General features: G+C 49.4%; 1 protein-coding gene across 4 annotated transcripts in view; it reads right to left on the bottom strand.

Moving 5' to 3' along the window:
* LOC144725037 (corticotropin-releasing factor receptor 2-like) overlaps window positions 1-17664 on the bottom strand; it is a 35643-nt gene extending 17979 nt beyond the window's left edge. For all 4 annotated transcript variants that reach the window (XM_078604615.1, XM_078604624.1, XM_078604516.1 and 1 more), the window contains exons 1-5: window positions 17005-17664; window positions 7455-7536; window positions 6569-6688; window positions 2512-2597; window positions 128-231 (exon numbers count right to left, since the gene is read on the bottom strand). In XM_078604615.1, coding sequence (XP_078460741.1) covers window positions 128-231; window positions 2512-2597; window positions 6569-6688; window positions 7455-7536; window positions 17005-17073 — 461 coding nt within the window. In that variant the 5' untranslated portion in view covers window positions 17074-17664. The remainder of the gene's footprint in view (window positions 1-127; window positions 232-2511; window positions 2598-6568; window positions 6689-7454; window positions 7537-17004) is intronic.
* Window positions 17665-22839: the final 5175 nt, after the last annotated feature.

Below are 22839 nucleotides of genomic sequence, written 5' to 3'. Positions count from 1 at the left end.
AATAAATGAGACACGTCGCGCTCCACGCCCCGTCGGCCCCGTGACGGCCGTGCCCTCCGCAGAGTGGCAAGCGGGAAGCGGAGCGAGAGGAGGAGGAGGGCGCGAGGAGAGGGCGGAGGAGCCGCACCTGAGCCCCATGAAGAGGAGGAAGGCGATGACGAGGGCCGCGAGCGAGATGCAGTGGCCCAGGTAGTTGATGATGAGCGCCACCTCGTAGTGGAAACTCTCCGTCTGTACTTCCGACACGGAGAGGGTGGAAGTGGGGGGTTTTCATCAAGGAGCGGGTGTGATCATTGCTGTGGTTGGGGGACGTTGCCGCGGTGTGATGGTGAGCACCCTGGACTTGCGATCCAGGAGGTGTGCACGTGCTGAACTTCCGTCGGCGCCGCACGCGCTCAACCGCGCTCATCCGAGGTGCGGGTTTGATTCGATCTCTCGGTGCGGCAGCTGAAACAACGGTGTACGCTTCTAAGCAATGACAAAAGCCACCGTTGCTGTCCACACCCGGCAGAATAAATGGGCACAGCACAGTTAGCCAATCGCCACGTGGCGTGTGGTGGGGTGTGTTGTGGGTAGTGTAGTGGGTAGTGTAGTGGTTAGCGCGCTGCGCTGCGAACCCGGCCACCCGAGTTCGATTCCCCATCATGGCCAACACCGGTGCCAATTATTTGGACCGGTCGTGGGCCTCCCCTAGGTCGACTCAGCCTCAAATGAGTACCTGGTGTGGTGTAAACATCGCCACTCGGGGAACAAAGGCAGGCAGGCCTGTTGCTGCCAACCACTCCCTCGTGTACCGTTCCGGCCTTCATAGGTGCTCGCTAACAGCACTTGCCCCTACAGTCTGTTGTGGGTACCCCTACCTCTCCCGAGGTGTTTGGCCAGCGTTACAAAGCAGGCCACAACAGCTGCTAGAGCCGTGCTTTTCAATCGGTGCACTGCGGCACACCAAAGTCCCAGGTGTGCCGTCGAATGTTTGGGAGTGATCGCGAAGAACCGGCAGCAGACAGCCGTCAACCCCCACCACCAGCCCTTCCAACTTCCTCGGTGGTGCGTGAGCAATAGGGCAAGCAGACAGAGAGACGCGCGCGGACGCGGAGACACACGGCGACGCGCAGACATGGGAACAGAAATGCACGAATGCACTCGCACACTGTTGGCCGAATTGTCACGGACTTTGGTACCGCTTGATTTTCTTGTTTTACATAAGATCAATAAAAAACTGAGGATCGTGGGTTCTCTCTCAGCAACAACGTATGGATTCCTGCAGTCACGAAAGCTTCAAATCAAAATTAAAGTGCCGTTTGTTGTCAAACCCGTGGAATCGAGGACCACAGGTGAATATAAACGGCTTTCCTTCTGAAAAATGTCTTCTGGCAGGATAAAAAAAAAAGATTTAAAGGCATATGTTAAATAATGAAATAAAGAACCACATGGATGTAACCCTCCCAGCAGGCACATTCCCTCGACTGCAATTCTTCAAGAGGTGCGCTGAGATGTGCCGGCAGATAAAAATGGGATGAGCCATTCTCACGCTCACACTCGTATCCCTGCCTGCCAGTAATTTAGCGTTGTTTGGAGAGAGATCGCCTTTACAGCCAGGTAAGAGCCCATTGCGACCAGATCCTTCATGTTCAATGGAGACCTCGACTTTAATAAGCAAAGCAAAAGGACGCATTCCTACGTGGAAACAATGTAATGCGAAAATATCAATAGCAAAACAGCACTGCGCTGTTAAGAACAAATATGAAATAATAAGTGATGTATGTGAAAATGATTACCGTATTCCCTGGATTATAAGGTGAATGTTTATCCCTGTATTTTAAAGCACCTTAGCACGACTGGATATGTATGTAGCTACGTATGTAGCCGACCATACGATGAATGTTTGTTACACAAGATTTGTTGAAGTTTATCGATACCGGACGCGCGTTTCGGGTTGCATCTTACTTTCCGGGGCATCTTGCTGAACCCACCCACACTGGGCGTCTGTGCACAAGAGCTCCGTAGCTGATTCTGATCTTACACTTTGGAGGATGCGGTCAATATGAAATGTTAAGTCACGTGATAGACAGAAACTGCCCATCTATCCCTCAATCGTTGGGTGGTGGGGTTGAGTGGTGGACCAACGCCTGTCAGATCACAACAAACACTCAAACTGTATGATAATTAAATTTCGATTTAAAGCTTTCGTGACTGCAGGGCTTCATCTTCTTGGTTCTTTCGGTAAAGTAACGTAAAAGGGAAATAATAAAATAATAAAAATTAAACATAATAAAACAATATAATAAAAATATATAATAAAATAATATAATAGAATAATATAATAAAATAATATAAGACTTTTTTTTATTATGCTTTATTTTTATTATTTTATTATTTCCCTTCTACGTGACTTTACCGAAAGAACCAAGAAGATGTATGATAATTGTATAAAAGGAGGTTCCAATGGTGACTCAAACTGAACTTCATTTAGCACGTGCGGGCATGTGTGCTGGTCAGAAGCAAGTGTACCTTGTTTTCCACGATGGGCTTACACTCCGAGTAGTTTGAAATGAGCGCCCATGTCCCATTCTCCAGACACTCTCGGTATACGGTTCCTGCAACAGCAACAACAACGATTACAAATGAATTGTAACTCTCAAGAAAGTCGTGGGTTGAGAAGATCGAAATGGCTCCATCGTTTTTGCATTTCACACCAAAACAAGTATAACCCGTAAAAACAAAGTTTTTCCACTATCTTCTTCTTTAGTGCTGCCTAACGGCGTGTGCAACTTCACGATGATATTGGTCCCGGTCTAGCACGGCGTGTAGAGTTTGTGCTGCTGCTGTTAATTGTAGCCATGTTTTGATGTTACTGAGCCATGTCGTTTTCGGCCGTCCTGGTCGTTTTTTCCCTTCGATTTTTCCTTCCAGGATTTGCTTTAATAGCTGGTATTTGTGGTCGTTTCGGGCAATGTGGCCTAGGTAGTAACACTTCCTGCTAATGACGGTCTTCAGCAGTTGCCTGTCAGTGCCCATATCCTGCAGAACTTGTGTATTGGTGGTTTTGGCTGTCCATGGGATTTTCAGCATTATAAATCCTTTATATGCGTGGCGGCTAAAGTCCTCTCGTCCTCTGGCTTGAGATGGCTGCCACCTATGGGTCAGATGATTGCATTGCACCATTAAGCAATTGGTAATTAAATATAATATTTTTGTCCTAAAAAGTGTAAAATTTAGGAAAAACATTTTCACGAACATTAATCGTCACGCACAACGAGTCTGTGTGGAAAATGTCAGCTCGATTGGATCACGGGAAGTGGGTTAAAAAACGACCGAAAGATTTGCACGGTCGTATGCAAGCAAGCGAACTTAATATAAAGGATTTTAAAAAAAACGCTAAGTGCGGTTAAAACAGAGTGAAATTCGCACGAGAGAAAAGTTAGGGTTAAGCCAACACGGATGTAGTATGCAACTGTAAACACGCACTTATTTCATTTGTTAAATGGGAATGTACAGAACCGTGAAAAGGCGCGAGACAAAATGCAAGGGAAATTTTAATTGAAATTAAATTCAGCAAATTCAATTACTGTGGTTAATGCATGCATGCTTTCTTGTAAAAGGTTTCAGTTTGGTGTTTTTATCATCTTAACACCTGTTTTGTTGCCAGAAAAAAGGGGAAAACGTATTCTCATATTCAAATTTATTTAATGTTTCCTAACGCCAGGCATTTCAGTGATGGCAACTTTCTCAAGCAATTTATTTTGCATATTTACCTATTTGTAATTTAAATATCTAACGATAAACCCACTTTTCACACGACAAACCACGTGCTTCGCCCTCGGTTGCTCATGTGTAAAATTATTAACATACAAAAGTAAATCTACGAATTTCTATTAAAACGTCTTATCTTGCATTTGGAATGGGGAAAACGTATCTTGCTGAATACAATACAGTGATGAAATATTGCGGGCACTTACGATTATTAAATTACTTAAGTAGAATAACGTGTCTGTATTGGTTGAGAAGACGAACAAATGACCGCCCCCCATCCCCCGCGTGTGCTGTTGCCAGCCTTGTTAAGGCACTCGCAAACGACACTGCCGACGCAGTCTATGAAAGCCAAGCAGAACGTCCGTCTCTTCTTTGGCAAGGCCAGACGAGCTCGGATCCGCTAACCGTGGCGGGAAGGAATCACGCAGCAAGGGGCCTCGGATACGGAGGCCGTCCTCTTCGCCTTTGGATGCATTCTCTAATTTTGTACTCTGACACAATAGCCATGTTTCTGTACGGTTCCTCTCTCCCACACTATTGTAAACATAACACAAATGTTGGTCTCAGTGGAGCAGTGCATTGTGGTGAATGAAAGATCCCATGGCCTCATTACTTAACTCGTTGGTTAAATTTCCATTTCACGAGAGCACCAACATTTTGTATGTGTAAATGACGGAAAGAACCCATCACAACAAAATAATTAGCACACGTTGGACAATGAGATCTCCTCCACGCTCACCTCTGAGGATCAAATCACACGCTTTGATTATCTTATACACAATGCCCGGTACTGCATTATGTGCGTAAACACTGCCAGGGACAATTGTGAGACCGAGGAGCTGAATCGTGTAGCGTTTTTTTCATGCTTTTGGTATAATTGTGGCGTTGGCCAGAATTCCGCAAAAAAGCAATTCTGTCCAATGCATGCAGCAATTTGTGAGGCAGTGTTTTTCCTGACAAAGTGGGCGCAGCGCAATTTTCCATGAAAATAGTCGTGTCCTGCTGTGGGACTGTGTCCGTCGCTCCACTTATATTTTCCAAGCCTCTGGCCCAGCGGTTGTTGTTTGATGCCTGTACGGCTGCAGCGCCATTGCAGACGCACGGCTGAATGGCCGCATGGCTGTACGGCCGCGCTGTCGACAAATTCCTCAGCAGGGCTACTCACACGCGAGCACGTGAGCCACTTGCAGCCTCTGCTACGTCATCCACGCAACACGACGACCACGGAGGAGTGGCCGTTCGCTTGACAAAAGCCGTTGCCTATCACCGCCGCTCCAGCCCAGCCAAGTTGCTCGTGCCAGGCGTACACCAGTTGGAATTGGCTGACCAGAGCCGGCTAGTTGGGGAGGCGGTATGCTGTGCAATCCAGCACAGGCTGGGTGCTGTCGGACGTTTTCTGTTGGGTTATTAGAAAAATAATAAAAAGGTGGCACGATGTATGTTGAACTTCTTTCGCACCTGACGTGTCCAACCTCACTAATTGGAGGTGCGGGATACGAGGAAGATGTCCGTGTTGAACGATAGGAAAGCGCATGCCGTGTGTAGCTTGCCACATTCAACGACGTTGGAAAAATAAAAAAATAAACAGTCGGTGGAATTTTTCGATTTAAAGCTTTCGTGACTGCAGGAATTCATCTTCTTGGTTCTTTCGGTAAAGTCACGTAGAAGGGAAATAATAAAATAATAAAAGAACCAAGAAGATGAGTCGGTGGAATGTTGATCGCATACCGTGAAGGTGCCCGTCGCCAATCAAGGCCAGGGCTGCTGGTGGTAACAGGTTGCAATGTTCTATTTCTGTTGTGTCAACACGAACAGGTGTCCAATGGTTAAATATACGTGCTCGTGAAAAAGTATGTATGCCTAAATATTCACATTTTTTGTTTGTGTTATTTGTATTTTAATCTTGATTTGAATCTTTTCGTGACTGCAGGAATCCATACTCTTTGGTTGTTTCGGTAAAGTCACGTGGAACAGAAGTTCCACTGCTGGATTTTTTTTTTCGCCTGAAGACGACCGCTTGTGTTGCGATCGAAACGTCGTGATATATTATTATTATTTTTTGGTTTTATTGTTATATCTACGTGACTTTACCGAAAGAACCAACGACTATTTGTATTTAGTTTCGCCTGAGTTATATGTTTCCCAACTGATCGGTTTTCTCAATAACCGGTGTAGATGTAATTGTATTTGTAGTTTGCAACAAAGCTTTTATTAGTCTATTCAATTCGGTTTTTTTTGTAATACATTTTATGTCGCGTATGCCCGCGCTGTTGAAAGTAGCCTCTTATCTCGACACACACACACACAAAAACCTCGTCAAAATATCGTTGCCCTCCGAGAAAGAGATAGGAACACGCCGTCAGGATGTGCTCTGATTAAGTCCCCACGACACATCCCTCTGCATGTTGAGCACCTGTGTAAGCACAACGAGGAGGACGCGGTTTGTTTCCGCTGCGTACTTTTCTCGCAGCGCCCAGAGAACACTCGAGCATTGTTGCAATCAAGATGCGTTAAGCACACGACATAAATCCCTCGTAAAGGACGAAAGCAAGAGCGGAGAAGTCGGAGCGAGTGCAGAGCACCCCACCCCCCCCCCCCAATTGCTCCTGGAAGTGTTCCAGACAATCGGGGATCACCGTGCCCTGCCAATCCACGCTCACCGGGGACTCCTCCTTGACCGGGCGCGCAGCGTCAAAGAGCGCGCGTGACAGCGCACGTGTAGGCCGGCGATAAAGCGCCGACGCGTGCTGACGAAGTGTGCCACGTGTGCGTTCTAAGAAGCGCCGACGGGTGCAGCGAAGAGGCGCGGACTCACTGTGAATCTCGTACCGCACGCCGTTGAAGAACTCCGGGCAGGGCCGGGACACCACCTGGCCGACCGGCGTGCTGGGCCAACACGTCTCGATCTCGTCCAAGGTGCTGTTACAGACGGGGCCTGCGGGAGCGCACAGGCCAGGGCGCGCGCTTCAGGTGTACGTACGTACCATGAACTTCTTTCGCACCGTACGTAGCCAAGACTGCGCTAATTGGAGGTTTGCGGGAAATCGGAAGTGGGGCGGCACCCGCGGTGGACGGGCTCTTTGTGGAATTATATTCCAGACGGCAGCCCCTTCGTGCCGTTCGGCGGGTCTGGCCGCGCTCACGGTCTTCTTAGCTCAAGCAAGAAGGGGGGGGGGGCGCTGGGGGGGGCACGTCTCACACGGACCGATCGCCCGGACCGGTGACTTTCACGCAACTTGCATTCCGCGGCCGCAGCGCTGCCGAGATCAAGACGCAGGCCACCGCTCCTCTCGGTGCTGTGAATTAGCATATCAATCAGGGGCGCTGTATTCAACCCGTACGCCCTGCTTTGCTTTGGTACAAATCTGGGCGGTGACAGACCCCCCCCCCCTCCCCCCTGCAGATGGATTACCTCTGCCATCAAGCTTACAGCCACGGCGGCGACAAGATAGATTGGCCACTGATAAGCACGCGGACACCATTTTTCCATTTGTAAAAATGGTAATACTGTAAATATTTCCCAGCAAGGCGCGCACTAAGGCGGTGTGCCAAAAAGTCACATTTGCTCACCCCAGAAAAAGACAACTCGATTTTAATTCGACGAATGCAAGGTCCTTGACGGACGCAGACTCGCGTATGGCTGGGGCAAGGGAGTTGTTTGGTGTCAGCTGGAGGCTTGCAGGGGATGAGCGAGCGCGTACCCGTGATATTGATCCCGTCGCTCAGGAACTCGCAGTCCTCGTCCACCTGCGACGAGATGGAGGATGCGGAGGTCCACAGCAGCTGCCAACCCAGAGAGAGAGAGAGAGAGAAAGATCGCAGTCATAAATCAGATACGGCAGAAAGGCCGCGACTATTATCTTTATGCACACGTGGCACGAACATGAAATCGTCCCCGTGAGACTTCCACACACCTGCTCGGGCAGGCGCACTTGGACACCGACGAGAGGAGGCGCGACTGTTCCGACGCCTCCGTGCACACAGACCGCTCGATTGTAACGTTTGTCATCAAGCGGCGAGGCATTGTTTTGGGCCGCTTGCTTTTACGGGTGACGGATTTACGGAATAAGAATTTACAAAAACCGAGCCGTCTCGCCATTCAAAGCGGCGGTGACGGAACTTTCGACGTGGCGATACAATGACGAGATGACTCATTTTTGTGAGTCTGCGCTGGAACGGTGCAATTTCAGTCTCTATCATTCCCCTATTGTCCAACGACAGCTTACAGGTAACGCGAATCGTTCGCCACGAGCTGCTGAATGAAGGCCTCGCCAAGTCGTCGCCATCTGGCACGGCCGAGCAAGGCGCACGCGAGCTGATCCCATCGCTCCGTCACCCTGGCGGACATTCCTCGTGGGTGTCCTCGCCTCCTGCGGGTTCCACTCCATCACTCGTCTTGACCACCGGCCAATCATCCCTTTTGTCGCCCGATCTCAGATGCGCTTCTGCGGCCGTCTGGAACGCTCTTCCCTTCCGATATAAGGACGCCACTGGAGCCTCGCACTGTTACATCATCATCTAGATTGCAAACTCATTTGTTTAAAACTGCTTTTTGTGTTTGGTTTGTTGTCCTAACCCCCCGCATCTCCGGTTAGCACGGTTGGATACGTACGGTGTGAAATCAGTTCAACATATATACGTACTGTACATACGTACATACATGTTGACGTGTTCTGCCCAAGCTCGATTTACGTGTTCTGCCCAAGCCCGATTTACTTTCCGAAAAAACTAAGTGCGATGACTTTAAGTTGCGCCGACGCAGACGCTGACAAGAGAAGATACGTAAACGGAGCAAAAGCTGAACGATGCACAAGGAGGCATGGAAGCGTGGAGAGGCGCGCGCCGGATATTACAATTTTGAGTCACGTGGAGAAATATGGGATTAGGAAACCGGCCGCTTGTCACGGTTGGCTACTGATGGTGCGAACAAAGTTTGACATACATACAATATAGGAATATAGGATGAATCATATGTCCTGAGCAGTTCACGTATACGATGAACACTTTCTTTTTTAGAGACACATTGGTATGTAGCTTTTCGTTATTAAGTTGAGGTTTCTAAAATGACTGTAACCTGGGAATAGGCCTTACCCTTTCTGGCAATAAAACAGTTGTGTTAAGATGTTAAAACACCAAACTGAAACCTTTTGCAAGAAATCATCTATCTGCATTAAGCACATATAGTTGTGGTGAGCATGCAAACAAAAGACATTCTCTGGTAGAATTGTGTTGTTTTTTGTTTGCATGTTCACCGCAGAGATGTGTGGTTAATGCAGACATGATTCCTTGCAAAAGGTTTCAGTTTGGTGTTTTAACATCTTAACACAGCTGTTTTATTTCCAGACATGGTAAAACCTATTCTTATTTTTTGACACTGGCAAGAGAGCCCCATGATGACTGCAACCTGTTTGTGCCCACGCATTTAAGTTGTCATTTCGGTCCTGGTCCATCCGTGATAACCGCCCCAGGTATGAATGCCCTCTACTCTGTAAGCAACCATCGGTAGTAGATTGCATGACGGATACCACCTGGCTATGTGAAATGATTCCGCTTGATTTCAGTGGGGCCATGCTTCCCATTTGAAGCGAAGCCATCTCGCAGCAATGTGTTGACGTATGTATGTTGAAATTGTTTTATAAATCCTTTATATTAAGTTCACTTGCTTGCTTGCTTGCACGCTTACGACCGTGCAAATGTTTTGGTCGTTTTTTAACCCACTTCCCGTGATCCAATCGAGCTGACATTTTGCACACAGACTCGTTGAGCGTGACAATGTATTTTCGTGAAAAAAAAATTCCCAAATTTTACACTTTTTAGGAATTTTTTTTAAATATTTAATTACCAATTGCTTAATGGTGGCAGGCAATCATCTGACCCATAGGTGGCAGCCATCTCAAGCCAGAGGACGAGAGGACTCTAGCCGCCACGCATATAAAGGATTTATAGTGAAAAACTTTGTTTTTACGGGTTAATTTTTTAATCGTATGTAGCCAACCGTGCTAATAGGAGGTGCAGGCCTTTTTGTAGACAAATTAGACATCAGTCATTGTGTTTCTTATGGACTGTATTCCCGTCTAGCTGCAGTCGTACGGACGTATTGAACATGGACACGAACAGCCCTGGACGATACTCTCCACGCCTTGTCGTTCATGGGGGTTGTTTAACCATACTTCGCCATTACGGTCATGTGCTGGTGGGTGAATGTGGAGAGAGTGGGGGCGGGGGGAGGAATCCGGGGACTGTTTCAGATAATCACTCACCAATGATGGTAGCCATTGCAGGGAATCTAACTCTGGCTTGTCGCGATTGTGGTGCGGTGCACAAACCGCTTGACCGCCACTCCACTCCACTATGCAAATGTTATACTGGTAACCTCCTGGTTACACCAGCCCACAGGGGATTATTGTATCCGTCCGTCCGTCGTGCAGGGAAGGGCTGGGTGGGGAGGGGAGGGTGGGGAGGGGCTGGGTGGGGAGGGTGGTGAGGGGCTAGGTGGGGAGGGTGGGGCTGGGTGGGGAGGGTGGGGAGGGGCTGGGTGGGGAGGGGCTGGGTGGGGAGGGTGAGTCTGGGTGGGGGTGGGAGGGGTGGGGCTGGTTGGGGAGGGGTTGGTCACCCCGTGGTGCCCTTATAAAACTCAACGTTTAACCTACTCACGCCGGCTTGTGCCCGTCCTCACAGTCGGGCATATTTGCGGAATACACCACGCCGCCGTTGACTGACCGAGCAACCCAACGTTTCTACCAGCTCCCTCCGCAGGAATGTGTTTCTGCCGTGTGGATTGAATGGCCTTCCCCGAAAATCTCCACGTTCCAGATCAAATGCAGGGATAAGTACGAGTTTGCCACAAAGAAGGGTGCGTGGGGATTCAATGTCACCAACACACCACGATTACAACAAAAGCTGTTGTCCTCAGGGAGCATGTTAAAGATAGAAGGCGGCGTTCCAATAGCACGTCACTTTCATAAGCCTGACACAGAAAAGCGATGGCTTCTAATGCCACCTCAAAATTCTGAATGAGTAACCTTGCAATGTAGCTCTGCAAGTGACGGTCTTCTTCTTTCGTGCGTATATATCCGAACACATTTTAAACAGAACAACAGCCCCTCTGCGACGTGCCACAGAAACCTGAATACTGCAATCGGTCACGAATCATTTAGCAATGACAAATCATTTCATTGCACACGCTGTATCGCTAAACGTTTATCCTCGTCCATCGGGAAAGATAGTGCTTCCTCTGTCTGCTGCTCGTACGGTGAGGGGCGTTGTGTGTGTGTGGGGGGGGGGGGTCACTGCTTCCCCTCTGCTGCTCACACTGTCTGAAGTAACGTATTTATTTATTGAGTGTTTTTTTTTGTCAGCTGGCTAGGATTGGGCAAGTTCGTAGCACCACCACGTTTCACCCAGGCAGCCAGAGAGCACATACTTAGATATATATTGAGTGCTATAAATAGAATTACATATATTTAAGAACGCACAAATGAAAAAAAACGCGCAAACATACAATTAAGAAGAACTGAAATTCTTTTAAAAATACTTATGATTATCAATGATTTTCATTGTCTGGAACATCGTTCCAATATCGACCCAGGCTACTATTTAAATCTGAGACGGGGAAAAAGTCACAATGTCGGTAAAAGAAATGAACGCCATCTATCAGGCTGTATCCGAAATGTAAACAAACCCTGACATCAGATTCCCTGTAATTATACACACGTAGTCTTTCACGCCCAATATTATGATTCGTAATTGTTTTTTTGGGTTAAGTCGTGGACAGATCTCAACAGCTCAGAGCTCGAGACGTGAGCTCCTGGTAACCCGAGGATGCTGGATGTCATCTCCAGCGAAACGCCATTAGCCCTTTAAATTTTGTTAGATTTGTATCCAACAAACAACGCCGACGGTGCTGCTGATGCGGTGAAAAATTTGCCACGTATGAATCACGTGACACTTTCATGAATGTGCTGCGTCGGGTGGAGGAGGGTTCATGACACATTTATTACACAACCCAAAAACCCAATTACCGTCTTTAGCTTGAATTCACTCTCATAGTTCAATGACGAAGACCCATTTATATCCACTCAATAATGGATTCTGTTCAAGCTCCATTACCCCGCATTTTACATGCCATCTAGACACGAAGTTTTGTTTACTCACGATCTTATATTTCAATGTCAATTGCCCTTTGCAGGACAACGCTTGTATTTTCATTAGGCCGATGATGTAGCATTGATTCATTGATTCTTAATCGGTTGGTTTAGAGGGGGGGTTATGCTCACGATGAACGTTTCAAATCGCACACGAGAGAATTCATTATTTCCAATTGGTGCAAATGATGCACTGATGCTACGTTTAAGCTAGCGGCACGGAGAAAAATACGCAACCGAGACAAAATCAGGAACGCAAACTAGTGCGGTGAAAATGAAAGAAAATGAGAATTGATTCTTCACTCGAAATTCATGCAACATCAATTTGTGAGATTGTATCAAATCAAGACAGTGGAGGCATGGGGCAGTGAATCGTTGTTCGCCAAAATCTCATTGATTTAATTGAATTTCCATCTCCTTGGCTGCTATGATTCGACATCTTCCACAGCTGCCTTTGTACTTGGGCAGGAATATGAAACGGAACTGAATTTTCTTCAAGAACAGGCGTCCTGCCATTTCTTTTTTAAAATCACATATTTCACGGTGTGGAAGCTATTAGCCTGATGACATATCACAGGGATTATTACAGGTGAATGGGGGGAGGTGTATTCAGTGATCTGTCAATGGCTCTAAGTTCAATCAAATAGAAACAAAATGATGACAGGTCACCATGTCGTGCGTACGTGCATCTGGCAGGAAATTGCTTCAACACAATCCAACCTAAGTTCGTGTTTGCAGCCAATTTATCCGTGCCCTGCTGCGTATTACAATGCGGCAAGTGAGAGAGCCTGTACAGGAACGGCGGACAACCCTCAGCCCGACCCAGGATGGGTTCTTGCAGAATCTCGGACCGTACGTAGCCAGCCACGCTAATCGGAGGTGCGGGGGAAGGACAACAAACTAAACACAAAAACGCTGTTCTAAAGAAATTCGTTTTCAATCGAGGTTTAAAAGTGCAAATCCTCAATTTCAAGATTAATTTTCTGTGTGTGTGTGTTTTGGATGCCGTGAAAAGCCATTTCAACCCATCATCCATCCAGGGTAAATAAAATGAGTACCACTTTGTGAGGGAAGACAAAGGTGATTGTCCTATTAAAAAGACTCGCCCCCTTTCATCGAATTGCCGAATTTTGACCACTGACTCAGAGCTGTGAACAGGAGAATGAGCATTGTCTCGAGTATTACTTGATCAGCAAATCAACGTTGACTCTGGCTTGGGTTAAGCAACAATTTCCACTGTCATATTCAGCATGCACTGCTTCCGATTGTGGCGCTCGCTGGAAGACAGCTTGACTTGCAAAATGAGAGTTGCAAGTTCAAATCCAGGGAAAGGCTCAGCTCGACTTCATCATCTTGCTCTGCGCAATAAAACAAGTCATATTTCGTGGGAAGCTGATCGAGGCCATCCTACAAAAATCATGGAAATGTAGAATTGACATGACTGTCTCACTGCCTCCTAGTCTCCATGCCAGCCGGTCTCCCTGCACCCTCCAATGGGAGACCGATCCAGCGTTGTAAATTCCACATTCCTACGGCAGGGGACAAATCTCTCCTCGGGGCATCCACTCCACAGGGCAACCTCCTGTGCCAGAGAGCAGCTGCGTTTTTTCGGCTGAGGCATTTGGAGTCTGCCGTGCGAGCGTGCTGTGGATGCGGCACAGGTGGCACTACATCCCAAGCAGCTGTCCTCCCAAAATAGACCTCACCTGGATATTGCACCCCGCCCACCCCCTGTGAATCCCAGAGTAAATAAATAACGTGTACAGCCACGCTTGTTCAATCACCAACGAGTGGAGTCGTGTTTGTCGCACAGGCAATATATCCTGCAGAGTGATGCCAGCATGTAGACTACAGGGACACGCGGTTTGCATAGACACACCAAGTGATACTGCAGTCAAAGACGAGAGGACCACAATGCAGTGCTTCAGGAACTACTGGTGGTGGTTTATCGCATAATGCGCAATGGCTGAGCGCTTTTCTTGCACCACGTATCGGCTTTGTTCAATTTGACTTGTTGGTTCCTCGGCCAGTACAATGTTTCTGTTGTTATGATGATCAATTTGCTCGTGATTCACAAATTGTATTTCCGTGACGCCAACGCGTGGGACAGACCGCGCGTGCAGACAAGTGGCCTCCGGCGTGATCGACGACAACTCTGCTGTGAAACACCCCCCCTGCTCTCACAAACCAGAATAACTCTAAAAAACAATGCACCTTTGGAATCTCTGGTGGAAAGTTACATTGAATCACGAGAGTCATGTTGTACGTGTGAGAGTTCGGGATATGGTGGGGAGCGGTGGTGTAGCGGTTACGTCGCTGCGCTACGAATCCGGCGACCCGAGTTCGATTTCCGCTCACGGATAACACCAGTGACGATTGTCTGAACCGGTCCTGGGCTTCCCCTAGGTCGACTCAGCCTCAAATGAGTACCCGGTGCGGTGTGTAAAAGCATCGCCACTGGGGAGACAAACGCGGTCGGGCGTGGTGTTGACCACCCACCCCTCGTGTGCGGTGCTATCCTTCATAGGTGCTCGCGAACAGCACTTGCCCCAACATTCCCGGTCACGCCGGGTTCGTAGCGCAGCGTGCTAACCGCTACACTACCGCTCCCGGTAAACGTGGATCTTTGATATCCCGGTCAACGTGTAACGTTTGGCCACGTTGATCAAGCGGCTCCAACCACGTGATGATGATGATGATTGACCCGACGTTTGCATATTTACTGGGATGCAGGTGCGTCGTTGCGAGAGTGTGATGCACGGTTTCTGGCATCATGCACGTTGCATAAGTAACCGGTAAACGGCCCTTTGGCCGATTCCTATTCCTATTAAGCGTCGCACTCCATGGGAGGCAAATGACTTGGTTCACTGATGATGACTCTTTCTCTCTCTCTCTAATGTGTTCGTACAACAAAATTGGTGTTAAGATGTTAAAGCACCAAACTGAAACCTTTTACAAGGAATCATGTCTGCATTAACCACAATACTTGTGGTCAGAATGCTAACAAAAAAACCTACTCTGATAATATATGCATTGTCTTTGAAACTGATTGGTCCACACCAGAGACAGCTTTCTTTTGAGCCTCGTCCTCTGGTCTAACACCGTTTGAGACGAGGCTCCAAATACCAATCAGTTTTTTAGAGACAATGCATATATTATCAGTGTGTTTATTTGTTTGAATTCTGACCACACGCAATGTGGTTAATGCACCCAGGATTCCTTGTAAAAGGTTTCAGTTTGGTGTTTTAACATCTTAACACCTGATTTGTTGCCAGTAAAATGGGAAAACCTAAATGTCATAATTTGGTACTGGCAAAGGAGGTACCATGATGTGTTCTTACAGTCAGTGTTTAGCGTGGGACTTAAGCAATATGCAACTCTGTGCTGACATTGTCTCTACAATTGGAACCCACCAAAGCAACCGGCCTTCCCGTCATTTTGGGCGGGGGGGAGAAGGAAACACAATTTGAACATTTTGGCGGTTTGGGATTTTTATGGCTCGTACACGACTCTGTACAAGCCACATTTCAGCTCTTCTGGAATGTGTAGAACATTACAATCGACGTCCCTCGCTCGCGACCATCTATTTATACCTCCAGTAGCAGGACTCCAAAACTGCCGTGCCCCCATCGTAACAAAACAAGCAAACCTGCAAAATGCCTCCGCGTATTTTATCTCTCCAGATACATATTTCTATTGTACGTGGAAATAAAATCAAAACAAATGACACTTCGATGTCGAAACCGGTCCAGAGTTTTTTCTTCGCGTCAAAACCAAAAGCTGCTGCGTCAATCCGCCCCGACGAATTCTGCGTGGCGGTGACGGCTGCGACGACGATGGGATGTTGTCACAACGAACAAAAAAAAATATTTTTTTATACTTGCGAAGAAAATACGAAAATGTGAAGGAGGAATTTGCGGGCTCATTCTCCACCTCCCACCCACCCCACCCGCACTCCATCGCACGCCGCTTAGCTCGTGAAAAGCTGTGGGTTCGCAAATCGCCCTGCGGAGTCCTACCGATGATTGGCCGCGGAGAGGAATCGAACTCATGTCCCCGCGGCCGGCTCACGGCGGCAGCGGTGCGTGAACTACCCCGCTGCACCTCCCGACAGCGTTCTGCTGTGCACGTGACATTGATTGTCTTCCAAACACATTGCTCTTGTGCGTGGTCAAATTATGTAGTCCCGCGATTAGTTTATGCTAGCATGCTGAAACATGGCAATATGCTGCATGCGACAGTGTGGTAATGTGATTTATGTGGTTGTATTATTATACATGGTGTTTGGTTGTAAATGAAAAATTGCTGTATATGACAGTAAGTTGTGTATTGTTATGTGAGTCATTTATCCCAGTATGTAGTTGTCATTGGCATGATTATCATCAGCTCTTTCTGTATTACGATTGGATTTTATCTGGTCTTGTGAGTGTTGTATATTTTTTGTACAGCGCTTCGAGACATTTTTACCCGCAGTATAAGGCACTTTAACTAATTAATTACCATACCTAAACGTTAGCGTGAGTCTCTGTGGCAATGTTGCACATGAGACACTGCTTTCGATTTAAAGCTTTCGTGACTGCAGGGATTCATCTTCTTGGTTTTTTTCGGTAAAGTCACGTAGAAGGGAAGTAATAAAATAATAAAAATAAAACATAATAAAATGAAACAATTCTCACGACGTTTCGGCCACAACGCAAGCAGCCGTCCTCAGGTGAACCTGAGGACGGCTGCTTCACCTGAGGACGGCTGCTTGCGTTGTGGCCGAAACGTCGTGAGAATTGTTTCATTTTATTATGTTTTATTTTTATTATTTTATTACTTCCCTTCTACGTGACTTTACCGAAAAAAACCAAGAAGAGACACTGCTTGTAGGAGAGCGGTGGTGCAGCGGTTAGTGCCACGCTGCGCTACGAACCTGGCGACCCGGTTCGATTTCCGCTCACGGCCAACACCAGTGACGATTATCTGAACTGGTCCTGGGCCTCTCCTAGGTCGACACAGCCTCAAATGACTACCCGTGCTCGCTAACAGCACTTGCCCCTCGAATATGTTAAGGCTATATGGGTGATCTTTGTCTTTGTAGGATGGAGCCCGCATCGCAACTCACCTGCGTGAGAAGGACGAGGAGGAGAAGACGTCTCAGGGGACCGAGCGGTGACGACAGACCCCGTTCCATGTTCCCACCGGGGTCCTCACGGCTCCTCCTGGCTCCAGGTGGCTCCTCACGGCTCCTCCTGGCTCCACCTGTCTCCCGAGCGGCTTCACGTCCACGCTCTCTCCTCCTCCTCCTCCTGCTGCTGCTGCTCCCGCACTCGAGTGCCGCTGGTTCTCCCAGGTGCCGGGTCCTCGAGGTGCAGCTCAAAGTCGGGTCAAGTAGGTGGAGCCAGGCACTCTCACTCCTCGATCAGGCAGACAGACAGACGCGCACGTGGTCCTGTTGACTCAGCTGTTCCCCGTCGTTCTCAGGTGTGGTCTCGGTGTCGAGAGCAGACTCGCGGTTGTTCCTTCTGACCCCCTTTGCTCCTGGAAGTGGTCCTAAGGAGGGCCCAGACTCGAGGCGTTTCTGGTCACAGAGGTCCGTTCTGCTCCGTGGTTGCGATCGTTATGGTTGCTGCCGGTCACGGCGATTCTTCGAACTCGGCGCTGGTTCCAGGCGACTCTTGACGCAACCGCGGGCACCGCGCGCTCCTCGCGGGAGACGCACGAGCGGCGGGAGCCCCCTGCTCATGACGGCGCAGGAGGGGAGGGGGCAGGGGGAAGTGGTGTGCGTGGGGGGGGTCTGTGGGGGAGTTGTGTGAGAGGGGGGGGGAGTAAGGGGATGAAGAGGAGGAACGCACCGCCCCTCGCACCGCCCCATGAATCCACCACCTCCCTCCCTCCCGTCCCCTCCACCTTCCACCTCCTCTCCCTCCATTATCTCGCTCTGCCTCTCTCTCTCTCTTCCTCCTCTGCTATCTATTCAACCCACCCCCGACCCTCTCTCTCCATCTCCCTCCCTCCCAAAAAAATATTATTTTGAAAATGTGCTGCCCTCATCTACATTGCTTCGATGCCACCAGTGATGACGAGCGCTTTACTCGATGTTCGTGTGAGCACGGAGGAGACACTTTGAGAGCACGGAGGAGACACTTTGACTTTTTTCTTATTTTTTGTCTGCAGGACGAGAGAACCCACAAGGCGAACCGCGAGACGCGAAGCCGCCGCATTTAAAAGCCATTGTTGCAGAAGGTGCAACCGATGACGAGGAAAGTGATGAAGATGCTCACAGGCAGATTCAGCAGCGCTGGTCCCTCCGGAAGCGCGCGGGCGCGTGTGTGTGTGCGCGTGTGTGTGCGTGCACTTGTGTGTGTGTGTGCGTGTGCGTGCGCACTTGTGTGTGTGCGTGTATGCGTGTGTGTATGCGTGTGTGTGCGTGTGTGTGTGTGCGCACTTGTGTGTGTACGTGTGTGTGTGCGTGTGTTCGTGTGTGTGCGTGTGTGCTCGCTAACAGCACTTGCCCCTACAGTCTGTTTAGGCTATACGGGGGATCTTTATCTTTGTGCGTGTGTGCATGTGTGTGTGCGCGTGTGTGTGCGTGTGTGTGTGCGTGTATGTGTGTGCGTATGTGTGTGTGTGCGTGTGTGCGTGTGTGTGTGTGCATGTGTGTGTACGCGTGCGTGTGTGTGTATGCGTGTGTGCGTGTGTGTGTGTGGGTGTGTGTGTGCGTGTGTGTGTGGGCTGGACTCGCTAAAAGCTCACTGTTTGACGACTGCGCCGAGTGTTATTCACATTTTCATCAACGCTCCTTTGCGGCGGAGTGACCTTGCGTGATGTGAGTCAGCACGAGGGAGGCAGTGCCCTGCGTGTGTGTGCGTGTGTGTGCGCGTGTGTGTGTGTGCGTGTGTGCGCGTGTGCGCGCGTGTGCGCGTGTGTGTGTGTGGGAGCGGTGGTGTAGCGGTTAGCGCTACGCTGCGCTACGAACCCGGTAACCTGGGTTCGATTTACGCTCACGGCCAACACCGGTGACTATTATCTGAACCGGTCCTGGGCCTCCCCTAGGTCGATTCAGCCTCAAATTAGTACATGGTGCGGTGTGAGGTAAACATCGCCACTGGGGAGACAAAGGCGGCCGGGCGTGGCGCTGGCCACCTATCCCCTCGTGTGGCGTTCTGGCCTTCATAAGGTGCTCGCTAACAGCACTTGCCTCAACAGTCTGTTAAGGCTATACGGGTGATCTTTGTCTTTGTTTGCGTGCGTGTGTGTGCGCGCGTGTGGGCGCGCGTGTGTGTGCGTCTGTGTGTGTGCGTCTGTGTGTGTGTGCGTGCGTGTGTGTGCGTCTGTGTGTGTGTGCGTTCGTGTGTGTGCGCGTGTGTGTGCGTCTGAGTGTGTGCCTGTGTGTGAGCGCGTGTGTGTGTGCGCGTGTGTGTGTGTGCGCGTGTGTGTGTGTGCGCGTGTGTGTGTGCGCGCGTGTGTGTGTGTGCGCGCGCGTGTGTGTGCGCGTGTGACTGCCCACTGTTGACTGCGGCGGTGGGATGTGCGGCTGGGGCGAGCTTTGTCCGTCTCAAAATCCCTCCCAGAGTCGACTCACCCGGTCTGAACACCCCAGTCCACGCGAAGCACCCAAACTCACGCACCCTTGATCAAGACCCCCCCCCCCACCCCTCTCACCCGGAGAGCAAAGCCCCAACGGGTGGAAGTGAACGCGTGTGTTGGCTGTGAGCGTTATGTTTCTCGTTAATTGAATTGAAATATTTTATACAAATGAGATGGATATTGACGTTGAATATTGACATCCGAATGTTTGCCGAAGCTGTTCGCAGAGATTAAAAAAAATGCATCTTCGAGGTTCAACGGCGATGCCTCTTGCAGGACACCATCCCTGGCCCCTTGACCTCCCACTATCGTCTCTCTCCGTCTGGATGTGACAGAACCATGGAACATTATTTCAAACTTGCGGAAGAGGGGAGGTGACCGTGGAGGCGATTAATTTACTGGACAAATAGCCTGCTCCTGCCTACCGAATGTTATGAGGGTGCAGGGACAGCTTTCCCCTGCTGCTGCTGCTGCTGTGTCACAACTAGGAATGGTGTTAGGGAAATAGAGCAGACCCCCTGTGGAGTGATGGCGCAGTGGTTAGAGCACCGCGCTACGAACCCGGTGACCTGACTTCACATTCTCGGCACGGCCAACGTGAATCGTTCCCGGGTGCCCTCTACTCCGTCAATCTGCACTGATCAACATGGTGACTTGTGGTCGAATAATCCTACGCCCTGATATTATATAGTAGAGTCTTACATCCAGCGCTGCGTGTATTGTGCGTTTAGTTTGCTATCCTTTCCCAGCACCTCCGATTAACACGGTTGGCTACGTACGGTGCGAAAAGAAGTCCAAGATACGTTACAAATGGCTCTACATTTTCATAATTAAAATGTATTCCGACCTCTGTTGTGAGGGCTTCACATGGCGCTCTAAATGACCGGCTGCAGAATCCTTTGATCGGTGGTAATCGTGCCTTCCACGATTCATGCACCACGCCGTAATGAGCCACTCAGCAAATGTGCTGTGTTTCATGTGAGCATTTAATTTCCCTTAATCGTGACACTGCCAGTCAGGCAGTTTTCACACCTGATGACGATTGCTTGTGTTGCAGTCGAAACGTCGTGAGAATTTAATTGTTTTATTTTCATTATTTTATTATTTCCCTTCTACGTGACTTTACCGAAAGAACCGAGAATTTGAATCCCTGCAGTCACGGAAGCTTTACATCGAAATTTACCTCCCAAAAGTTGTGGGGCCGCCTTGCCTCAGCTTGCACGGTTAAAGTCGATCCAACCACAGCTGGAATTCTGAGCCGGCTTCAATCTCACCAAACACAAAACCGTTTTTACCAGAACGATATGCAACATGGACATTTTAATAGCGCTATACTCTGAAGCTTATTTTTTGCGAATGAAATGTGATTGATAGACGAACACAAATAGCGCAGCGTCCTTGCCAGAGAGATAGACGCGTCTCTTTGCTCAAACGTCTGGGAGTCAAGCGAAGAAAAATAAGAAAAACGCTCCAATGTGGCCACAACATTCGGCACAAACGCGCTCCGACTCACGCGTTTACCCTGCGCCACTCTCTCGTGTCCGTCAGCACGTTGAAGTCCGCACCAGTGAGGTGAAGAGCAGTCGCTCTCTCCGAAGCCAGCACAGCCCTCCTGCGACGCGCCTCCTGTGTCTCCTTTGTGGGCACGTCCGGATGAGACAAATGCCCCTTACGCTGCCGCCGAGTGTCGCGCAAAAACAAAGTGATCGTGTTGGCCTTTGAAATTTAAATTATCCCGCTGAGACAAAAAAGACGTGTAATTAAATATCGTTTTTTCCATAAAGGGTAGCATCCGAATTCTGACTGGATGTTGATTGCAAGAGGCTCCTCTTGTTTCCGGGAAATATTTTAACTGCGCGTGTGTGTGTGTGTGGGTAATTTGGTCGTGGCTCAATATAACAGTGGCGCTGCATTGGATTTAATATCCATGCACGAGCAGGCAAGCATCAAGATAAACAGCCTCCCTGTGGCACAGATGCTTTTTCATTCGCGTACACAACACGGGTCTCTGTGGCCAACGAGGCAACTATAAACATTCGCCTTTGGCACCTGGCTCCCCCACGTAGCCCGGAGCGGACACCTCCAGCGCTCATCTGTAATTAACCGTTTCATTCTGGATCACCATTTCAATCGGGAAAACACAGGAAGTTTACACAAAAGTGCGCGCACGGAACGACGCTCGCGCACCTGGCGCTGAAGCATTCGCCGATTTCCTCATTCAGTGTAGGGCACAAATCACGTCCACAGGTGATATCTGCGTTAATGCATTATGCATGCAAATTTGTGTTTGCCAGATCGTGTCCGTATAAATATCTGAATGCATCATTAATTCCGTGTGGGAGATTTGCGGGGAGATAGCCCGGGCTTGTCGGAGCCTGCGCGAGCCGAACCAGCTTCCCACACAATTCGTGACGCTGCTCGTTCTAAACCTTTTTTTTTAGCTTTTTCTTGTCGCTTCCTGCTGCCGTGTACATTAGTTTTTTTTTACGGAGGCGCACATCGACGTCCGCTGGAAGGATCACTGCTTCGTAGGGAAATGAGCGTTTTTACATTCGCGGGCGACGGCGCACGGACAAACGTGGCCACACGAGCGACAAACACGCAGACACGTACACAGACACGTACAACAACAACCGCCATTCGCCACTAAGTGGCGGTGACGTCACCACGACGCTTGTGCCAGGCCATGTGCACCTTGAGGCCACGTGAAGTGTCGAACGCCCGCTGGCAGGAGGTCACGGGGCAGACCCAGGTGCCACGGGTCGCGACTGACTGAGATGACTGAGATGACTGGCTGATGCACCACCTGTGCCCACCTACTGTGCCAACTTACACAGACACCTACACAGACACGTACACAGACACGTACACAGACACGGACGCACGCTGCCAAGTTGCGTCTCCATGCGCCGGTGCACACACCAGTGTCACAACACAGTTAAACGCATAATTCGATTTGGGATTACATGTGGCGTGCACTTTCTTAATACGGCGATTATGAATGTGCGGCTCAGGTTTGACACAATGCAATCACTGACATTTGGCCCCCTCGTCGCGTGCTAATCCTCATTGTGTGAGCGCCTTCGCCCGTGGCATCGATAAGCAAGGCTGGGAGAGATGGCCACCCTTCGCATGGCGATGAGCAGCAGTCGGTGGGACTCTTGCGGCCACCCGACCAGACACGGTGGGAGACACCGCACGGCGCCGGGGTTCCTTTGGTGCGTAGGGAACAGGGGCCGATGTGTCCAGGGCCGGACGCAGGTTCCATCACGGCACGGGTGGTTTCTTTTCTTCCTATTTTTTTTCCGCCCCCCCCCCCCCCCCCCCCCCACTGGATATTCGTTGCGCCGAGTCAGAACCAATCCCCGAT

Source organism: Lampetra planeri, chromosome 1 (genome assembly GCF_965212315.1).
Source record: "Lampetra planeri chromosome 1, kcLamPlan1.2.h2, whole genome shotgun sequence".
NCBI classification, from domain to species: Eukaryota; Metazoa; Chordata; class Hyperoartia; order Petromyzontiformes; family Petromyzontidae; genus Lampetra; species Lampetra planeri.
Note: the sequence above shows the minus strand (reverse complement) of the source record. Positions and strands in the feature narration are given on the sequence as shown.